Below are 19,910 nucleotides of genomic sequence, written 5' to 3' on the forward strand. Positions count from 1 at the left end.
TGGTGAGCAAGGTTTTATTTAGTCTTCTAGGACAGTAGCCTAATGACATTAGAGAAGCTGCATGTATCCAATTATAGACAAGTTGACTAACAAATAGTCCACCAAAACATTGGAAATTGTAAGCAGAAACATAACTAAGTTAGGCTTAAAAAAAAGACATCCCGCAATCGTTCCACTATCTCTGACTGTACATCGCATTTTCTATCGGCCTACTAGCATGTTAGGGTCGGGTGCAGGACTCAGATTTTCACTTTATCACATATAGTTAGGCATTTGCGGATGGGTGTGGTGGAAATTCTAACCAAGTGAGAGAGACTTTGTTATTTCTTCAAACAATCAATCTTTATTATTGATTAAGAATTGCAAAAATGGAGCTGGTCAATCGTTGAGAGCCCAACGAGCAGATTTGGGGTACAGCTCTTTGTAGCAACGTACATCCTCCTGAATGTTCATGACAAACAACAAATGTCTGGAATGGGTCAAAAGGTTAGGATTTGTATGTGAGAAAGGAGTATCCCCCAGCCAGAAAGCATTTGCTGTGAAGACTGTTCCAATTGTATAGAAATCATGGTTTAGCCCCTAAGTCAAGGTTCCTCCCATCAGCCGTTCACACCAGAGACATCTCCTCCCTGGTACCTCATACAACACAAAGACCAACTCATTCTATGGCATGCAGGCTGTAGGTTCCATCACCAAGCCATCATAAATCAATTGCCAGCGCCAAGCCCCCAGCGCCAAGTCCCACACACAAATGAGACAGTACTGAGGAACCTTATTTGATGCACAAACAGTATTAAAACACAATCTTGTAATTTTTTAACCATATGGGTTATTAGCAACTGTGCGCGGGTGCGGGTGGAAAAACAGCTGACCCGCGCATCACTAGTGTGTGTCTGTGCGTATGTGTGCGTTTACCTGGTGTATCTCCTGCCAACCGTTCTCGTCCACACAGCCCACCTGAGCGTGGTCGTGGAGCAGAAGTTCACAGCAGTAGGGGTCTCCTCCTACCATAGAGCTGTGATAAAGCGGACTTAACCCCCGACTGTCCTTATAGTCAGGAGACGCACCCAGGTCCAGCAACGTCTGACAGAGAGAAAGAGAACGAGAGGGAAAGTTGGAGAACACACACACACAATGCACACACTCACTTCAAGCCCAACAGAACCTATGAAAACCCCTGTATGAAAACACTATCCATTTCCTTTGTGGGATCTACATTTTTCTATCATAGGCTTCTGCACTCATGTAGATCAAAAAGAGGGACATACAGTAGTCCATTAAGATGATGGGTTTTTCTGCACTACAGCTATAGCTCTCAGGATGAGAACAGTGATGAGTCATATCAGAGGCATTCAGTAATGATACACATCCATTCACTGAGCACACGCCTACTCATTAAAGACAACAACCTAACCTTCTCAAAGCAGATGAAAACCCAGTGAGCCAGGGAGGGCACAAGAAGCCCATTGAATAAAAGCATCTTTTCAGTCAGGTCTCGGAAGAGAGTACTTAGCACCCACATACACACTGAGGAAATCATGTGAGTCAGACTCTTACTTATGACAAGCAGAAAGTGAGTGAGTGAGTGAGTGAGTGAGTGAGTGAGTGAGTGAGTGAGTGAGTGAGTGAGTGAGTGAGTGAGTGAGTGAGTGAGTGAGTGAGTGAGTGAGTGAGTGAGTGAGTGAGTGAGTGAGTGTGTGTGTGTGTGTGTGTGTGCGTGCGTGCGTGTACGTGTGTGTACTCACTATGAGGGCCGTATGGTTCTTGGTGCGGACAGACTTGTGCAGTGCAGTGATGCCGTCTCGGGTCCTGAAGTCCAGGTGAGCTCCTCCACTCTTCAGCACCTTGATGAGGTCTGCACAGCCCTCCAGCTGAGACGCCATGGTCAGAGGACATTCTACAGCACACAGGGGGAGAGAGGAACTAGGTTTAATATATAACAGGACAGCTTTTCAGTGTACATTCTGCATAGTACTGAGACAGAAGCATGCATTCAGCATTAGGGTTGACTTTAACTGTTTGTATAAAAATGAATCAAAGCATTTGTATGAGAAGGCCTATCCCTTTAAATGTCTCTGATTAGAGTGATAAAGGCAGGGTGAATAAAATACTAGTTCCATTTCCAGATGAATCCACTCTCAGCAATTTCAAGTGATTCATTTAAGAAGATAAATATTGTGCATTTGAGAGCCTCATCAGTGAAATGACTTTGTGATAAACATGATGGAGTTGGTGTTTACCAAAACCAGATAAGAGTGTCGGAGTTAGCAAACAATCTGTGTGTGTGTATGTGTGTGTGTTTGTTTGATGATGATGCAAGTAAACACTAACGCCTCGATCACACCGACAGTATCATTGCATTTTGGTACACCAGAAGTACATTCATTTCCAATGGAACGCTGCGTTTGCCTTGCAGCGTTGCGTAGCATTTTGCGCAATGACGCTGTCTGTGTGATTAAGGCATTAGAAGCCATCAATCTCATTCTTTTAGATTTAGTTTTCTCTTCATCAAAGAAGGTGCTTGGGATGAACTGTGGGTTTAGTATATTCACAAACATGTGCACACACAGACACAACAAAACTAGCATTCAGAACCAAATGATATTGTAATTTGTTTTGCTTTTGTTTGCTCTCTCTCTCTCTCTCTCTCTCTCTCTCGCTCTCGTTCTCTCTCTCTCAGAGGTCACCCCATTGGAGGCTCTCAACAAATGACTGCACAAACATTTGCATAAACATGAGGAGATTAGCATGAAGAATAATCCAGCTTTACCCAGCATGCATTGGGATGTGGCAGAGAGGGCCAGACGGATATCGCTCAGTGGGCAGCCAACCCGAACAATCACAGCACTCGTTATCTACGTCTGTCTGTCTCTCTATCACTGTATCTGTCCATCTGTCTGTCTGTCTGTGAATATTTCCGTAACAGTCAATCTGTCTGTCTATTTCTGTCTGTCAGTCTCTGTATCTGTCCGTCTATCTCTATATCTCTCTCTCCCTCTCTTTAATAATAACGCTGATAATAAGTATCCTCAGGAAGTTCAATCAGTAGAACAGGAACCTCGGTGGGGAGTAAATTCCTGATTGGACAATAGCTGTTTTGATACTGTGTGTCTGAAATCTACTAGCAGTATCACAAAAATGTCTACTCTCTCAATAGAGTGTACGACACGTTAGTAACACCTCCCTAATTATGAGTTGCACCCCCTTTTGCCCTCAGAACAGCCTCAATTCGTCGGGGCATGGACTGTACAAGGAGTCGAAAGCATTTCACAGGTATGCTGGCCCATGCTGACTCCAATACTTCCCACAGTTGTGTCAAGTTGGCTGGATTTCTTTTGGGTGGTGGACAATTTTTGATACCAGTGGAGGCTCCTCAGAGGAGGAAGGGGAGGACCATCATCCTCAGTGAATTTCATAAAAATGTAAATTGTAGAAAATTAAAAAATGTATCCTTTTTAGATAAAACTTTACTAAATACAATCATGTCACCAAATAACTGATGAAATCACACTACTTTGCCAAGAAAGTCTACAGTAGCCTCAACAGACCTCTGTAGGGTAGCACCATGGCGTAGCCGGAGTACAGCTAGCTTCCGTCCACCTCTGGGTACATTGACTTCAATCCAAAACCTAGGAGGCTCATGGTCCTCACCCCTTTCCATTGACTTACAAACGAATTATGACAACTTCCGGAGGACGTCCTCCAATCTTGATTGAGATTGGGTCATCTGTGGATCTGTTGGGGCGGTATGAGAATTGGAGTGAGTCTAGGGTGTCCGTGAGGATGCTGTTGATGTGAGCCATGACCAGCCTTTCAAAGCACTTCAAGGCTACTGACGTGAGTGCCACGGGGCGGTAATCATTTAGGCATGTAGGTATTACAGACTCGGTCAGGGAGAGGTTGAAAATGTCGGTGAAGGCACTTGACAGTTGGTCCGTGCATGCTTTGAGTACACGTCCTGTTAATCCGTCTGGCCCAGCGGCTTTGTGAATGTTGACCTGTTTAAAGGTTTTGTACACATCGGCTACTGAGAGCGTTATCACACAGTCATCCAGAACAGCTGGTGCTCTCTTGCATGCTTCAGTGTTGCTTGCCTCGAAGCGAGCATAAAAGGCATTTAGTTCGTCTGGTAGGCTCGCGTCACTGGGCAGCTCGCGTCTGGGTTTCCCTTTGTAGTCCGTAATAGTTTTAAAGCCCTGCCACATCCGAAGAGCGTCAGAGCAGGTATAGTAGGATTCAATCTTAATCCTGTATTGACGCTTTGCTTGTTTGATGGTTCGTCTGAGGGCATAGCAGAATTTCTTATAAGCGTCCGGATTAGCCTCCCTCTACTTGAAAGCGGCAGCTCTAGCCTTTAGCTCGATGCAGATGTTGCCTGTAATCCATGGCTTCTGGTTGGGATATGTACGTATAGTCACTGTGGGGACGACGTCATCGATGCACTTATTGATGAAGCCGATGACCGAGTGGGTGTATTCCTCAATGCCATCGGATGAATAGCAAAACATAGTCACTGGTACTTCCTGCTTTAGTTTTTGCTTGTAAGCAGGAATCAGGAATCAGGAGGATATAATTATGGTCAGATAGAATTATGGTCAGATTTGCCAAATGGAGGGCGGGGGAGAGCTTTGTATGCATCTCTGTGTGTGGCGTAAAGGTAGTCTAAAATTAATTTTCTGGTTGCACATGTGACATGCTGTTAAAAATTTGGTAAAAGTGATTTAAGTTTGCCTGCATTAAAGTCCCCGGCCACTAGGAGCGCCGCTTCTGGATGAGCATTTTCTTCTTTGCTTATGGCCTTATAGAGTTGGTTGAGAGCGGTCTTACACGGAACCCAAACCGGCTGCGCGCGTGTGCCAACGTGCGCTATCGTGCATAAATGTATTTTGTCCCCCTACACCAAACGCGGTCACGACACGCAGGTTAAAATATCAAAACAAACTCTGAACCAATGACATTAATTTGGGGACAGGTCGAAAAGCATTAACTTCTTATGGCTGCAGGGGCAGTATTGAGTAGCTTGGATGAAAGGTGCCCAGAGGTGCCCAGAGTAAACGGCCTGCTCCTCAGTCCCAGTTGCTAATATATGCATATTATTATTAGTATTGGATAGAAAACACTCTGAAGTTTCTAAAACTGTTTGAATGATGTATGTGAGTATAAAATAACTCATATGGCAGGCAAAAACCTGAGAAGAAATCCAAACAGGAAGTGGGAAATCTGAGGTTGGTCGATTTTCAACCCAGCCCCTATTGAATACACAGTGGGATATGGATCTGTTTGCACTTCCTACAGCTTCCACTAGATGTCAACAGTCTGTAGAACCTTGAATGCGGCTTCTACTGTGATGTGGAGCCGGATGGGAGCTGTTTGAGTCAGTGGTCTGGCAGAGAGCCAGGTCCTGGTCAAGCGCATTTCACATGATAGCGACCTGCGTTCCATTGCTTCTCTACAGACAAAGGAATTCTCCGGTTGGAACGTTATTGAATATTTATGATAATAACATCCTAAAGATTGATTCTATACTTAGTTTGACAATTTTCTTCGACCTGTAATATAACTTTTTGAAGTTTTTGTCCAACGTTCGGCTGGACCTGCACGAGCGTTTGGATTTGTGTACTAAACGCGCTAACAAAAGTAGCTACTTGGACATAAATGATGGACATTATCAAACAAAACAAACAGTTATTGTGGAACTAGGATTCCTGGGAGTACATTCTGATGAAGATCATCAAAGGTAAGGGAATATTTATAATGTTATTTCTGATTTCTGTTGACTCCAACATGGCGGATAATTTTTCTTTCTTTTCTGAGCGCCGTCTCAGATTATTGCATGGTTTGCTTTTTCCGTAAAGTTTTTTGAAATCTGACACAGCGGTTGCATTAAGAACAAGTGTATCTTTAATTATATGTAAAACATGTATCTTTCATCAAAGTTTATGATGAGTATTTATGTTATTTGACGTGGCTCTCTGCAATTTCTCAGGATATTTTGGAGGCATTTCTGAACATGGCGCCAATGTAAACTGAGGTTTTTTGGATATAAAAATTAACTTAATCGAACAAAACATATATGTATTGTGTAACATGAAGTCCTATGAGTGTCATCTGATGAAGATCATCAAAGGTTAGTGATTCATTTTATCGCTATTTCTGCTTTTTGTGACTCCTGTCTTTGGCTGGAAAAATAGCTGTGTTTTTCTGTGATTTTGCGGTGACCTAACATAATCGTTTGTGGTGCTTTCGCTGTAAAGCCTATTTGAAATCGGACACTTTGGTGGGATTAACAACAAGATTACCTTTAAAATGGTATAAGATACATGTTGTTTGAATTTGGCGCCCTGCACTTTCACCGGCTGTTGTCATATCATCCCGTTAACGGGATTGCAGCCATAAGAAGTTTTAAACATGTTTGGCAATTTAGCTAGTTAGCTTGCGAACTTATTTATCCTATTTAGCTAGCTTTCTGGTGCTAGCTAATTTGTCCTGGGATATAAACATTGAGTTGTTATTTTACCTGAAATGCACAAGGTCCTCTACTCCGACAATTAATCCACACATAAACGGCCAACCGAATCGTTTCTAGTCATCTCTCCTCCTTCCAGGCTTTTTCATCTTTGAACTTATATGGTGATCGGCATCTAAACTTTCATAGTATTACCACGACGACCAGCAAAACAGTTTGTCTTTCAATCACCCACGTGGGTATAACCAATGAGGAGATGGCACGTGGGTACCTGCTTCTATAAACCAATGAGGAGATAGGAGAGGCAGGACTTTCAGCGCGATCTGCGTCAGAAATAGAAAGGAGTTCTATTTTAGCTCTTGGCATTGCAGACACTCGTTGGCCCGCGCGAGCAGTGTGGGTGCAATAATTGAATAACATGGATTTCTAAATGTATTTTGTGACGCTCACGCACGCGACGTGTCCGGTCTGGTCAGCATGTTAGTGCCAGCTTTGCTTTGTGGTGGTAAATAGACGGCTACGAATAATACAGATGATAACTCTCTTGGTAGGTAGTGTGGTCAACATCTAATCATAAGGTACTCTACCTCAGGCGAGCAATACCTCGAGACTTCTTTAATATTAGACATCGCGCACCAGCTGTTATTGACAAAAAGACACACACCCCCACCCCTTGTCTTACCAGAGGTAGCATCTCTGATTTGCCGGTGCATGGAAAATCCCGCCAGCTCTATATTGTCCGTTTCTTCGTTCAGCCATGTCTCGGTGAAACATAAGATGTTACAGTTTTTAATGTCCCATTGGTAGGATCATTTTAATAGTAGGTCATCAATTTTGTTTTCCACGATTGCACGTTAGCAAGAAGAATGGAAGGCATTGGGAGTTTGCTCGCTCGCCTCGAGATTCTCAGAAGGATCCCCGATCCGCGTCCCATTTTCCAGTGTCTTTTCTTCACGCAAAAGGCTCTGGATCTGGGCATTTTCCATTGAAAGCAGGATATCCTTCTCATCTGACTCATTAAAGGAAGAAGTTTCTTGCAGTTCGTGATGAGTAATCACTTCTCTGATGTCCAGAAGTTATTTTCGGTCATAAGAGACGGTCGCAGCAACATTATGTACACAATAAGTAAAACAAATAAGTTTCACAAAGTGCCAAAAAAAGTAAAAAATTGCACAATTGGTTGGGAGAATGTAACACGTCAGCCATGTTCTTCGCACCATCTTTATGAATGAGAGTCATCCAATATACTATAATAGAAATAAGGCCATGCTCATGAAAAATAAATTGTCCTCTCATCTTAAAAGGCACTGACCGCCTCTGCTTGACACACACGGGAAACTGTTGAGCGTGAAAAATTCTTGACCCACTCAAACCGGTGCGCCTGCCACCTACTACCTGTTCAAAGGCACTTCAATATTTTTTCTTGCCCATTCACCCTCTGAATGGCACACACACAATCCATGTCTCAATTATCTCAATGCTTAAAAATCCTTCTACACTGATTGGAGTGGATTTAATAAGTGACATCAATAAGGGATCATAGCTTTCAGCTGGATTCACCTGGTCAGTCTATATGGAATGTTTTGTACACTCAGTGTATATCAAATAGTACTGTGGCTCAGCTAACCATTGTTTGTTCTCTCGCCAGTAATCAGTGACATCTGCAGGGAAGTTGTTTGCACCCAGCGGCAGGTAGCCTAGCGGTTGAAAGTGTTGGGCCAGTAACTGTGGGTTGCTAGTTCGAAACCTCGAGCCGTCTAGGTGAGAAATCTGTTGATGTGTCCTTGAGCAAGGTAGTTAACCCTAACTGCTCCAGGGTCACCATCAATAATGGCTGTGTCTCAGGGGGAGTGGGCTATGCAACAAAAAATAATCCATACTTGTACAAATGTAAGAACCCACCTAATTATTATCTCATCAATGAGCATGTTTTTATTCACATTTTGTAGCACTGTTTTGTTTGATCTAAATTAACTCTGCATGTCTCTTTGATTCCATCATTTCTGGATGCTAGAGTTGCAACTGTCTCCTCACCTCCCGATTCAGGGTCGTGGAAGTTGGGGTCCAGACCTTTCTCCAGGAACTTGGACACCTTTTCGATGTTCCTCTGCTGTACATACTCCATAAACTTCTTCAGGTTCGCCTGGGAGACAGACAGATAGAGAGTCCATGTCATTCAACTAGTATTAAAAACATATTTAAATGTCATTCATGCAAATCTAATTGCATTTAATATTGAGGAGGGGGAGCGGTGTAGAGTTTGAAAGACGGGGCGAGAGTGAGAAAGAGAGAGATAAAAAGATAGATAAAGGAGGAGAAATAGAGTGGATAGGGAGAGATGCATCGGGAAGGAGGGGAGAGAAAAAGAGAGGCAGTGAAATAGAGTGGATAGGGAGAGATGCATCGGGAAGGAGGGGAGAGAAAAAGAGAGGCAGTGAAATAGAGTGGATAGGGAGAGATGCATCGGGAAGGAGGGGAGAGAAAAAGAGAGGCAGTGAAATAGAGCAAATGAAGGACAGTTAGGGAGATATAGAGAAAGATAAAACATAGAGGGAGATAGAGCGCTGTGATTGGGTGATGTAACACTCATGTGGATAGAGATGTTTAATAATGCAGGTGCAAGATGAAAGCTGAAGTGTGTGTTTGTGTTCCATGTCAGTCCAAGTGGAAGATTTAGGTGGATACAGTAGTGCATTAGGCACCGTTGGTAGACCGCAATATTCCATCTCTCTGTACTTCCAAAGCAGAAAAAAACTCACTTTCTATTCATCAAGAACAAAATACAGTACATAGCACTTCTCTTTAAAGGATCAGATCACTTACCCATGCCTTTTCCTGTAACCAACTAGTTCCTATACTGTGCATTATAAGTAAAGGAGACAGCACTTAGGTTTGGGGTCAAGTCCATTTCAATTCAATAAATTCAGCACAATATGGAAAACACACAGTTGTGAGGTAGATTGGGTGTGTGTACAGCCATTGGTTATTGAAAGCAGAGGAGTTGAGGTGTGGTCTTTACTCCCAATATTCAGTTTTATGTTACAGTTCCACACCAAAGAGGGAATTTTGGATATCCTTATCTTTGTAACCTTTGCTTGATATTCAGCTCATTGCAGTAAAGCGTTTCAACCATTACAGATGACTATCTCACCCAGATGTTTAGAGAGTGAATTGGAATACATACACATCTGCATCTGCTGTACAAGGCTGGAAAGCTCATTCAGAAAATAGCACCATGTAGCCACACACAGAACTGCCCAAATAGGGATTTGGACCAGAATCTATCTGGTCCCCACTGATCTACTTCTGTAGTACTACTGAAACAAGGAAGTTTGCAAGCAAAACACCACAGCCATACAGTACAATGTAAGGACAATACATATTGAATACTTTTATCTGAATAAAAGGTTGAGGTGAATTTCCACTTCAATTCAGTTACTTAGTGATTCAATTTGAATTTCTGTTTAATTCCTGAATTGACTGAAAATAAATGGTATTTACCCCAAAGCCTGACTCGAATCCCTATTAGCCTAATTACCAACCTGTAAAATATTCTCAATCAATACTACTGACTTAGAAACCTTGGGTTACTTGAGAGATTCCATATGCTGACAAGAGCTTTCTGTGAAATAATGATCCCACAGTAGATGTAGCTTTAAATTCAATCCAGCTAACATCATTAAGCAATAGGAAATAGGTAATACAATATTGATACAGCATCTGAAATATTCAATACAGTTTGAACACACAGTATCTGAAGTAGTCAAGACTATATTGGTATAGTATCTAACATAGCTTTATTGTGAGATAAAGATATGGTATTAAACATAGAGGCTAGAGGAGAGAGCTGTGTTCAGATATAACCCATCTGGCTAACAGAGAGATATCATTACTATTCTATTCTCAAGGTTTCTCTGCCTCACTTGTTACATAACCACCACATGCACTGAAACCTACAGTACACACACACAGACACACACAAAGTAAAAGGTGCAGTGACACAAACAAAGGATTATTTTTTACAGACATACTGTACACAAGCTTGCACAAAAAACACACACGCACACACCACACACACCTTGCCTGTGACCAGCATCGCTAATTAGCAGAACATCATGTAGAAGGCGTGTGCCACTCACCATGTAAGGTGTCAAATATATCCGTCCTTCCAAAATCCCTCTCTTTAACTCCTTCACAACTTCACGTCTCTCTCGTGCTCCCTCACTCAGAGACATCTCCGCTCTCGCCCATACCTGGCTACCCTGGCTCACTCACACACACACACACATTGGCACTGAGAATGACTGCCGACTGCTTCTCTCACCATCATCAGCTGTACTGAGGAGAAATTCACTCTGGATTTTTTGGTTGTGGTTGTTATGGTGATAGGATACAAAGAGTGAGCTCTGACTGCCAGAAACATACGTGTGTGGGAAGATAAATCTGTGCGTGTGTACTATGAAATGCATTACTAGAGAGGCCGGAGGGATGCTTAGCTAGCAATGTGTTTTGTATAATGTGTATAATATTGCCCGTTAAGTGCAGAGGAGAGGACACAGCTTTGTTATGGCTAATCTACTCAAGTACACATCCTAATGAACACCATCACACACACACACAGAGTATCATACTACAAAGTGGAACAGTATACATTTCCCTTCAGGAGAGTGGGGGGGGGGGGTCAATGCGGTTCCAGCCACAGCACAGACTCCTTTATTGAAATACAAACGCTGTCACTGATGACTGGGAGCCTTGTTAGGCACAGGAAAAGGACAGGAGAGGATGTGCATGTGAGACGGTTTGTTTGTTGGCATATGTCTGCGTCCCAAGTCCCAACTTGATCTCATAAGTAACTGTAACAATGTAATCTCACAATCTGAGAGAGGCTAACATTCACAGATTTGCAAAACATTACTGATGTTTACAAATAAGTGTGAGTGGTTAGGTTGAAGCATGTTAGCAAGGGGGTTAGGTTTATTTTAGTTTAGGGGTAAGAGTAAGGGTAAGGTTAGTTTGAGTCATGCTTGAGGGTGCAGCACTGCCAAATGTAAAGATCAGACACAAATTGGCCACAAAACAATCCCTCTACTGTTATGTTTCTGGTGTGATTTCAGGCTGCCTAGTCTCCAGTTTAATTCACAACACGGGTTCAAGGGTAAAATCTAATCGGGGGATCAATTTGAGACACACACACCGGTCATTCTAATGTCATTACCACGGGAACCCATATCATAGCAACGAGAAGCCCTCCCCATAGTAACGCGGTACGCACACAGAAACAGATGAACCAGCAAAAGAGAACTGACAGATATGGGACAGAACACACACAGGTTTCACACACGCACACATACACAAGCACGCCGTGCTATGCACACACGCACTGATACAGAATTTTTTATTTGAGCCAGTTTGTTACAGCAGGAAAATAATCATGCAGAAACAAGAAATGGGAATTATGTAGATTATAATTAATGGATTTTTTTTGAAGAGGTTGATATGTTTTTCGTTACGGCAAATCAAGTCTGACATTTTAAAGTGGAAAATTGAAACTTTAGAAGCCTTTTTAAACCTCGGATACACTACAATTTTGCATTTCCTGTTGTGCAGGAAAATTCTCAGCAACAAAAGAGTGATCAAATTAAGATCCTACATCTGTACTCACGTGTCACAGACACATACACACACACACAACCACTGTCTACCTAGCATTAGGAAACACATCAAAATGCCCTTCAGTCAGGGAGATTTTCTCCAAATCAGCATTTACACTCACTGTATCCAATAGTAAAGGTTAATATCTGCCAACACAGCAGGCCCAACACCCAGCAGTGTGATCTTAAATTCACTGTCAGAGCATAAGATACTGTTCATATAACCATGTGCTAGTGTGTTTTTTTGTTGTAAATCACAAAATGCATCTGCATTTCCTACAAAGTAGGAAAATTATCAGCAACAGAAGATTGATCAAATTAAGATCCTACATATGTTCACAGTACATGCTACATATTCTTCTAGAGAGCAAGTAACCAAGTATACACTTCAGAGTTCACTGGCGAGCAAGTAACCAAGTACACTTGCCAGGAGAGTAAATAAAGTCAATGACCTTAAGGATTTAGATAAATAATCCCATGGTTTAATCCTGACACTCTTTCTATCTCCAAGGTTTCTCCTCTTAGACTTCATCTGCTACCTTCAGATAATGGCTACAGTGTGAGGACCCTGCCAGAAAGAATCCCTCCCTCCCTCCCTCCCTCTCCCTCCCTCCCTCTGTCTCCCTCCCAGAGTTGTTTTCTTTTCCTTAAGGCATTCCTCACTAAATGTAGCTAATCTTACATTTGCATTTTATTCACCAGTGTGTTTAGTCCTCATAGTGTAGCACAGTAGGTGAACTCAGTAGGTATATTTGACACTCCATGGACTACATTTCCTCCCATCATCACTTCATGCCTCTGTAGCTCCTAGTCACAGACAACTGGGTTATAGTATGTACCATCACGGATCAGCAGTCATCATAAAGCCCCAATGTAAAGTAGTGGGTTAATGTCAACTGGACCTTGAAATACACACATGCTTTCATACATCACAACTACTTATCATTACATACCAGTGGAAGCAGCTGAGGGGAGGATGGCTGGAACGGCTGGAACAGAGCGAATGGAATGGCATCAAACATATGGAAACCATCTATTTGATACCATTGCACTCATTCTGCTCCAGTCATTACCACGAGCCCTTCCTCCCCAAGGAAGTTGCCACCAACCTCCTGTGTTACATACAGTACTGTATGTAAACACTGTATGTGGAATATGCACATACTGTACACATCCAGAAGCATCACAATTACTCAACCGTCATGAAGATTTAATGTATTGATGTATTCACACATGCTCTGGACCATCACTACAACTACTTAACCATCTCATGTAAACACGAGGAACACTTGATCCAGCGTGCATGGAAACTTACTAGGTGAGCCAAACCAAGTGATCTACACACAAGCTCTGGAACATCTTAACTAGTTGGGCTAACCACGTGAATACTTACCGCCTGTGAAATACACACTCACCCAACATGCCCAGAAACATCACAAGTTAAGCATCATGTGTGAATACTGTGTACTCTGTTAATTCTAAGTGTCAGGGATCAGAAGGATCACTTGGATCCTCTGTGAATTATGTCAACAAATGATGATATCAGTCATGGGTAAACAGAACCGACAGACAGGCTAAGGAAGCATATAACATGGCTCCCTATGGCACACCCTGTACTGCACTACAATGGCCCAAAGCCATATGTTCAGTTTACAGTCACAAAGTATCAATAGCACATTATGGAGAATAGACAGTCATTTGAGATTTGGTCTTTGTCTCAAATTATTCCTTTCCAACCATTTTGCACTACTTTGGGTACAGAGGCATATGGCTCTGTCACGAATGGTGCACTGATTCCCTATTTATTCCTCATGTTATGTAGACACTGTAGATCTATATCCAACATGCTGTATGTTGGCAGTCAGTATCTGTCTGAAAGCTCAGGGTCATATGGCTTTGAGACAGCTACATGGCTGCACACTGAAGATGTGCACAAGGACTAGGCTATGCAGTACAAAGAAGCATATGGAAGGGAAGAATTACATATTTGGACCAACACTAATGCTTTCTGAATCAATGCTCTTTAATAGGATACTTCCTATGCTTGTATAGTTAGCATCAGCAGCAGGGGTGCTCAACTCCCCGCCACTAACATAAAGTGATGGCTGTGATACGTGGAGAGGTGGCATATCCAGCTGTCTGTTCTCCATATGTGACACTGATGATGATTTCATTTTATAATTGGATCACCATTGTGTAGATCATATTATTGTGTAGATCATAGTAGAAAAGCCAACGATAAAGGCATTAAGGCTTGCGCTCCTTTTTTTCTTGTTGATCTGTTGGCGGTAGGGGCATTTGATTCAGAAGCCCTGTGCACCGGATAGGCAAAGTGTTCCCATTTTGAACCATTTCATTTTTCTGAAAAGACAAACTCCGCCTACCCGGTGGACCAGGAGATCTGTGAATAAATCGTGAGTGCCTACTGCGCTGGCCAATCGAATAGCTCAAATCACCGTGCCTACCTACAGCTTCCACGACCCCGGCCACAGCAAAATTTGACACTAGCTTACGTGAGATTTAATTACTTTTAAAACCATGACCAAGAGAGACTGTCAAAGAATACAGCAACGAGCTGCTGTTTTTATTTGTGAGTTGATGTCTACGTTTTATTCAACACTGTCTACACTATTACAAAATATCAAATGCGCGTCGCTCTACTTCCACTCGCAATGACTGAGTAGTCAAGTGTATCGATAGCACTACGTTTTATTATTATTAGCAGCTCGACTCTGTCCCTCTCTGTCTCTCTCTCTCTGGTCAGTCTCACCGGAGGAAAGGAGGGAGAGAGCAGGGACCGTGAGAGGCGGACCCTCTGCTGCTCCCTCCCTCCGCTGAGACTGATACCGTGTTCAAAATAACGTCAGTTGTGTTCAAGACAACTGGGAACTCGGGAAAAAATGAAATCCGACTGGGACAAATCTTTTTGACCGGTCATCCAACTGGGAAACTCTGGCATCTTTCTAGAACTCCGACTTTCCTACCTGAAGTTCACTGACGTTCACTTTTTTTTCGAGTTTCCAGTTGTCTTGAGAACACCATGACCATCAGATGCAGGTACAGTCAGTCCAGTAAAATGAAACATTTAATTATTTAAATTTATGCTCAGCTGTGCCTCACAAGTGTTACACCAAGTAATCTATTTTGTTATCAAATCTTGAGTTTTGAAATATAATATGGTTTGAGAAGGACAATATTAGCAGGCCAGGCATATAGCCGACATGCTGCGATAATGTATTAGGCCTCTGCACAACCCTCATTCCTACAGAACTGTTTTTAGTCAATGGTAATTATTAGTTAATGTTACATTTGTTAAAAAAAAAATCTGAGTGGTAGATATTGTCACGCTCGTCGTAATGATGAGACCAAGGCGCAGCGTGCATAGAGTTCCACATTAGAGTTCCACATAATTTTAATAAAGAGATACTCACAAAACAATAAAGAACAAACGAAACGTGACGCTACTGGAGTGCACAAAGGCAACTTACTGTAGACAAGATCCCACAACACAAACGAGGAAAATGGCTACCTAAATATGATCCCCAATCAGAGACAACGATAAACAGCTGTCTCTGATTGGGAACCATATCAGGCCAACATAGACATACAAAACCCCTAGACATACAAAAACCCTAGACATACAAAAACCCTAGACATACAAAACTAGCGTACCCACCCTAGTCACACCCTGACCTAACCAAAATATATAGAAAAACAGAGATATCTAAGGTCAGGGCGTGACAGTACCCCCCCCCCCCCCCCCCCCAAAGGTGCGGACTCCCGGCCGCAAACCTGAACCTATAGGGGAGGGTCCGGGTGGGCATCTAACCTTGGTGGCAGCTCTGGTTCTGGACACAGCTCTGGAAGCTCCGGAACGTGGGTCGTCTCAAGAGACCCGGACCGTGGATCGTCGCCGGAAGCTCCGGACCGTGGGTTGTCTCTGGAGGCCCCGGACCGCGGATCGTCGCCGGAGGAACCGGACCGTAGATCGTCGCAGGAGGCTCTGGACTGAGAACCCCTGCTGAAGGCTCCGGACCGGGGACCGTCGCCGGAGGTTCCGGACCGTAGACCGTCTCAGGAGGTTCCGTACCGTAGACCGTCTCAGGAGGTTCCGGACCGTGAAACGTCGCCGGAAGCTCTGGACCGTGGAACTGTCGCCGGAAGCTCTGGACTGGGAACTGTCGCCGGAAGCTCTGGACTGGGAACTGTCGCCGGAAGCTCTGGACTGGGAACTGTAGCCGGAAGCTCTGGACTGTGGAGGCGCACTGGAGGCCTGATGCGTGGGACCGGTACCGGTGGCACCGGGCTGATGACACGCACCTCAGGGCGAGTGCGGGGAAGAGGCACAGGACGTACTGGACTGTGGATGCACACTGGAGATCTGATGCATGGGACCGGTATAGGTGGCACCGGGCTGATGACACGCACCTCAGGGCGAATGCGGAGAGGAGGCACAGGACGTACTGGACTGTGGACACGCACTTGAGGGAGAGTGCGAGGAGCAGGAACAGGACACACCTGACTGGGAAAGCGCACTTGAGGGAGAGTGCAAGGAGTTGGCACAGGACGCACCGGGTTGTGAAGATACACTGGAGACCTGGTGTGTATAGCCGGAATCAATTGTTCCGGAACTTTAACATACATTTCAGGACGAGTACGAGGAACTGATACAGGTGGCATCGGACAGCTAACACGCTCCTCAGGGCGAATGCCGTGCATACTACGTCATACCAACAGCTCTCTCTCTTCACTCTCCTTCAATTTGACCGACAACTCCTCGAAGGTCTCTAACTCTCCCCTCCGTTCACTCTCCTCCAATTTGTCCAATAACTCCTCGACAGTCTCTGACTCACTCCTCAACTTCGCCGACTGTTCCATGTGCCCCCCCCAAATTTTTTTGGGGGGGGTTTCTGTGGCCTTCCTCCCCAACGTCGTTGCTGTCCTCTCATGCTCCTAGGCGACTCACGCCAAGGAAGGCGATCCTGTCCTGCCAGGATTTCCTCCCAAGTCCAAGATCCCTTCCCATCCAGGATCTCTTCCCAAGTCCAGGATACTTCCTCCTCCTGGGCATGCTGCTTGGTCCTTTGTTGCTGGGATCTTCTGTCACGCTCGTCGTAATGATGAGACCAAGGCGCAGCGTGCATAGAGTTCCACATACTTTTAATAAAGCGATACTCACAAAACAATAAAGAACAAACAAAACGTGACACTACTGGAGTGCACAAAGGCAACTTACTGTAGACAAGATCCATTACATTACATTTACATTTAAGTCATTTAGCAGACGCTCTTATCCAGAGCGACTTACAAATTGGTGCATTCACCTTATGATATCCAGTGGAACAACCACTTTACAATAGTGCATCTAACTCTTTTAAGGGGGGGGGTTAGAAGGATTACTTTATCCTATCCTAGGTATTCCTTAAAGAGGTGGGGTTTCAGGTGTCTCCGGAAGGTGGTGATTGACTCCGCTGACTATAGTTTTATAACTATAGTTTTGGCAAGTCGGTTAGGATTACGTTCATCTCTAGGAGACAGAACGTGTCTCCTTTCTGAGCAGTATAACGGCTGCGTGGTTCGATTACAGGCTCACAACATAAATGAGGAAATGGCTACCTAAATATGATCTCCAATCAGAGACAACGATAAACATCTGTCTCTGATTGGGAACCATATCAGGCCAACATAGACATACAAAACCCCTAGACATACAAAACCCTAGACATACAAAAACCCTAGACATACAAAACTAGCGTACCCACCATAGTCACACCCTGACCTAAGCAAAATATATAGAAAAACAGAGATATCTAAGGTCAGGGCGTGACAGATATAGGCTTACTTTTTGACTGTGAAAGTGATCTTGACTCAGATAAGGTTGGTAACCACTTAAATAGCACATAGCGTGGCTTCAAATGGTGTCTTGATTTTACCCACTTCCAAGCATCAAAATAAACATTTGTTTTCTTAAAAGCCTGGAATCAGTGCAACCCGAAGTAAACAGCATTAGCCTGCAGAGTTTGTTCCATATCCCCTCCTGTCCTTTTGTTGGCTGTCTTATATAAGGGTTAAGATGAAGCAGGCAGGCCTTGACCTGTATGTCCCAGATGCTTTATACAGAAACCATCCTGCTGCAGGGGGAAAGCATTTTAATTAAAGAGAGAGAGAGAGAGATGGAGATGAAGAAAGAGGGAGGGAGGGGGAGATGGAGATGAAGAGAGAGAGAAAAAGGGAGGGGAGAGATTGAGATGAAGAGAGAGAAAGAGAGGGACAGAGAGAGATGGAGATGAGGAGAGAGACAGAGCAAGATGGAGATGAAGAGAGTAAGAGGAAGGGTGAGAGATGGAGATGAAGAGAGAGTAAGAGGAAGGGTAAGAGATGGAGATGAAGAGAGAAAAAGAGGGACGGGGAGAGATGGACATTATACTATCATGTCCACAGCCAGTGAACAGCTAGAGGAGTAATGGAGTAAGAGAAATATGTCACAGCTCGAGTACAGTCGGCCTCCTACAGCACAGCTACCACTCCATCTCTAATGGGAATCCACAGTATCTAAAGCAGCGATTCTCAACTGGTGGGTCACGACCCGGGAGATTTTGAATGAGTCACTGTGTTTTTGTAGATTTTTTTTCAATTGAAAAAATACTCCAGCCTGAACTTAAACGACTAAAACCAGGTAGATATTGGTAGAAAGTGACTCAATAATGTTACCTCTGAACAATTTTCTCTTCAATCACAGTATTTTCATAATAGAGCTATTAGCAGCGCTATTTAGTGGATATGGGTAAACTTTAATTGTTTTCTTCGTCATAATTGCTACAATTTCTATCAATATAGTATTAAAAATAGTTTTTCAGATTGCATTTTGGCGAATATTTGTTGTGATGCAAATATTGTCGCGACTGAGACAACCTAGTTTAATTTGGGTCCCGAGGCAAAACCAGCTGAGAAGCAATGATCTAAAGCACAGCTAACACAACGCACAGAACAACGCGCAATTAAGATAATATGCCTAATATGCATTCATATACAGTGGCAGGAAAAAGTATGTGAACCCTTTGAAATTATCTGGATTCCTGTATAAATTGGTCATACAATTAGATCTGATCTTCATCTAAGTCACAACAACAGACAAACACAGTTTGCTTATATTAACAACACACAAATGAGTGTATTTTTCTTGTCTATATTGAATACATCACTTAAACATTCACAGTGTAGGTTGGAAAAAGCATGTGAACCCCTAGTCTAATGGCTTCTCCATAAGCTAATTGCAGTCAGGAGTCAGCTAACCTGGAGTACAATTATTGAGAGGAGATTGGAGATGTTGGTTAGAGCTGCCATGCCCTATGAAAAACACAACAACATTTGAGTTTGCTATTCACAAGAAGCATTGCCTGATGTGAACCATGCCTCAAACAAAAGAGATTTCAGAAGACCTAAGATGAAGAATTGTTGACTTGCATAAAGCTGGAAAGGGTTAAAAAAGTATCTCTAAAAGCCTTGATGTTCATCAGTCCACGGTAAGACAAATTGTCTATAAAGGTTCAGCACTGTTGCTACTCTCCCTAGGAGTGGCCGTCCTGCAAAGATGACTGCAAGAGCACAGTGCAGAATGCTCAATGAGGTTAAGAAGAATCTTAGAGTGTCAGCTAAAGACTTAAATAAATCTTTGGAACATGCTAACATCTCTGTTGCCGAGTCTACGATACATAAAACACTAAACAAGAATGTTGTTCATGGGAGGACACCACAGAAGAAGCCACTGCTGTCCAAAAAAGACATTGATGCAC

At 43.3% G+C, this 19,910-nt stretch overlaps 1 protein-coding gene across 8 annotated transcripts in view; it reads right to left on the bottom strand.

Annotated features, from left to right (window-relative positions):
• Positions 1–19,910, bottom strand: part of LOC139584604 (SH3 and multiple ankyrin repeat domains protein 3-like) — a 307,285-nt gene that overhangs the window by 145,486 nt on the left and 141,889 nt on the right. For 7 of the 8 annotated variants that reach the window (XM_071416641.1, XM_071416643.1, XM_071416642.1 and 4 more), the window contains 3 exons: positions 8,501–8,609; positions 1,746–1,897; positions 916–1,083 (listed from right to left, as the gene is read on the bottom strand). In XM_071416641.1, the coding sequence (XP_071272742.1) occupies positions 916–1,083; positions 1,746–1,897; positions 8,501–8,609 (429 nt within the window). Of the gene's footprint in view, positions 1–915; positions 1,084–1,745; positions 1,898–8,500; positions 8,610–10,605; positions 10,802–19,910 lie in introns of those variants that run through there. The other variant, XM_071416644.1, reaches the window with a different exon arrangement.

Source organism: Salvelinus alpinus, chromosome 9, assembly GCF_045679555.1.
Source record: "Salvelinus alpinus chromosome 9, SLU_Salpinus.1, whole genome shotgun sequence".
In the NCBI taxonomy this organism is placed as follows: domain Eukaryota; kingdom Metazoa; phylum Chordata; class Actinopteri; order Salmoniformes; family Salmonidae; genus Salvelinus; species Salvelinus alpinus.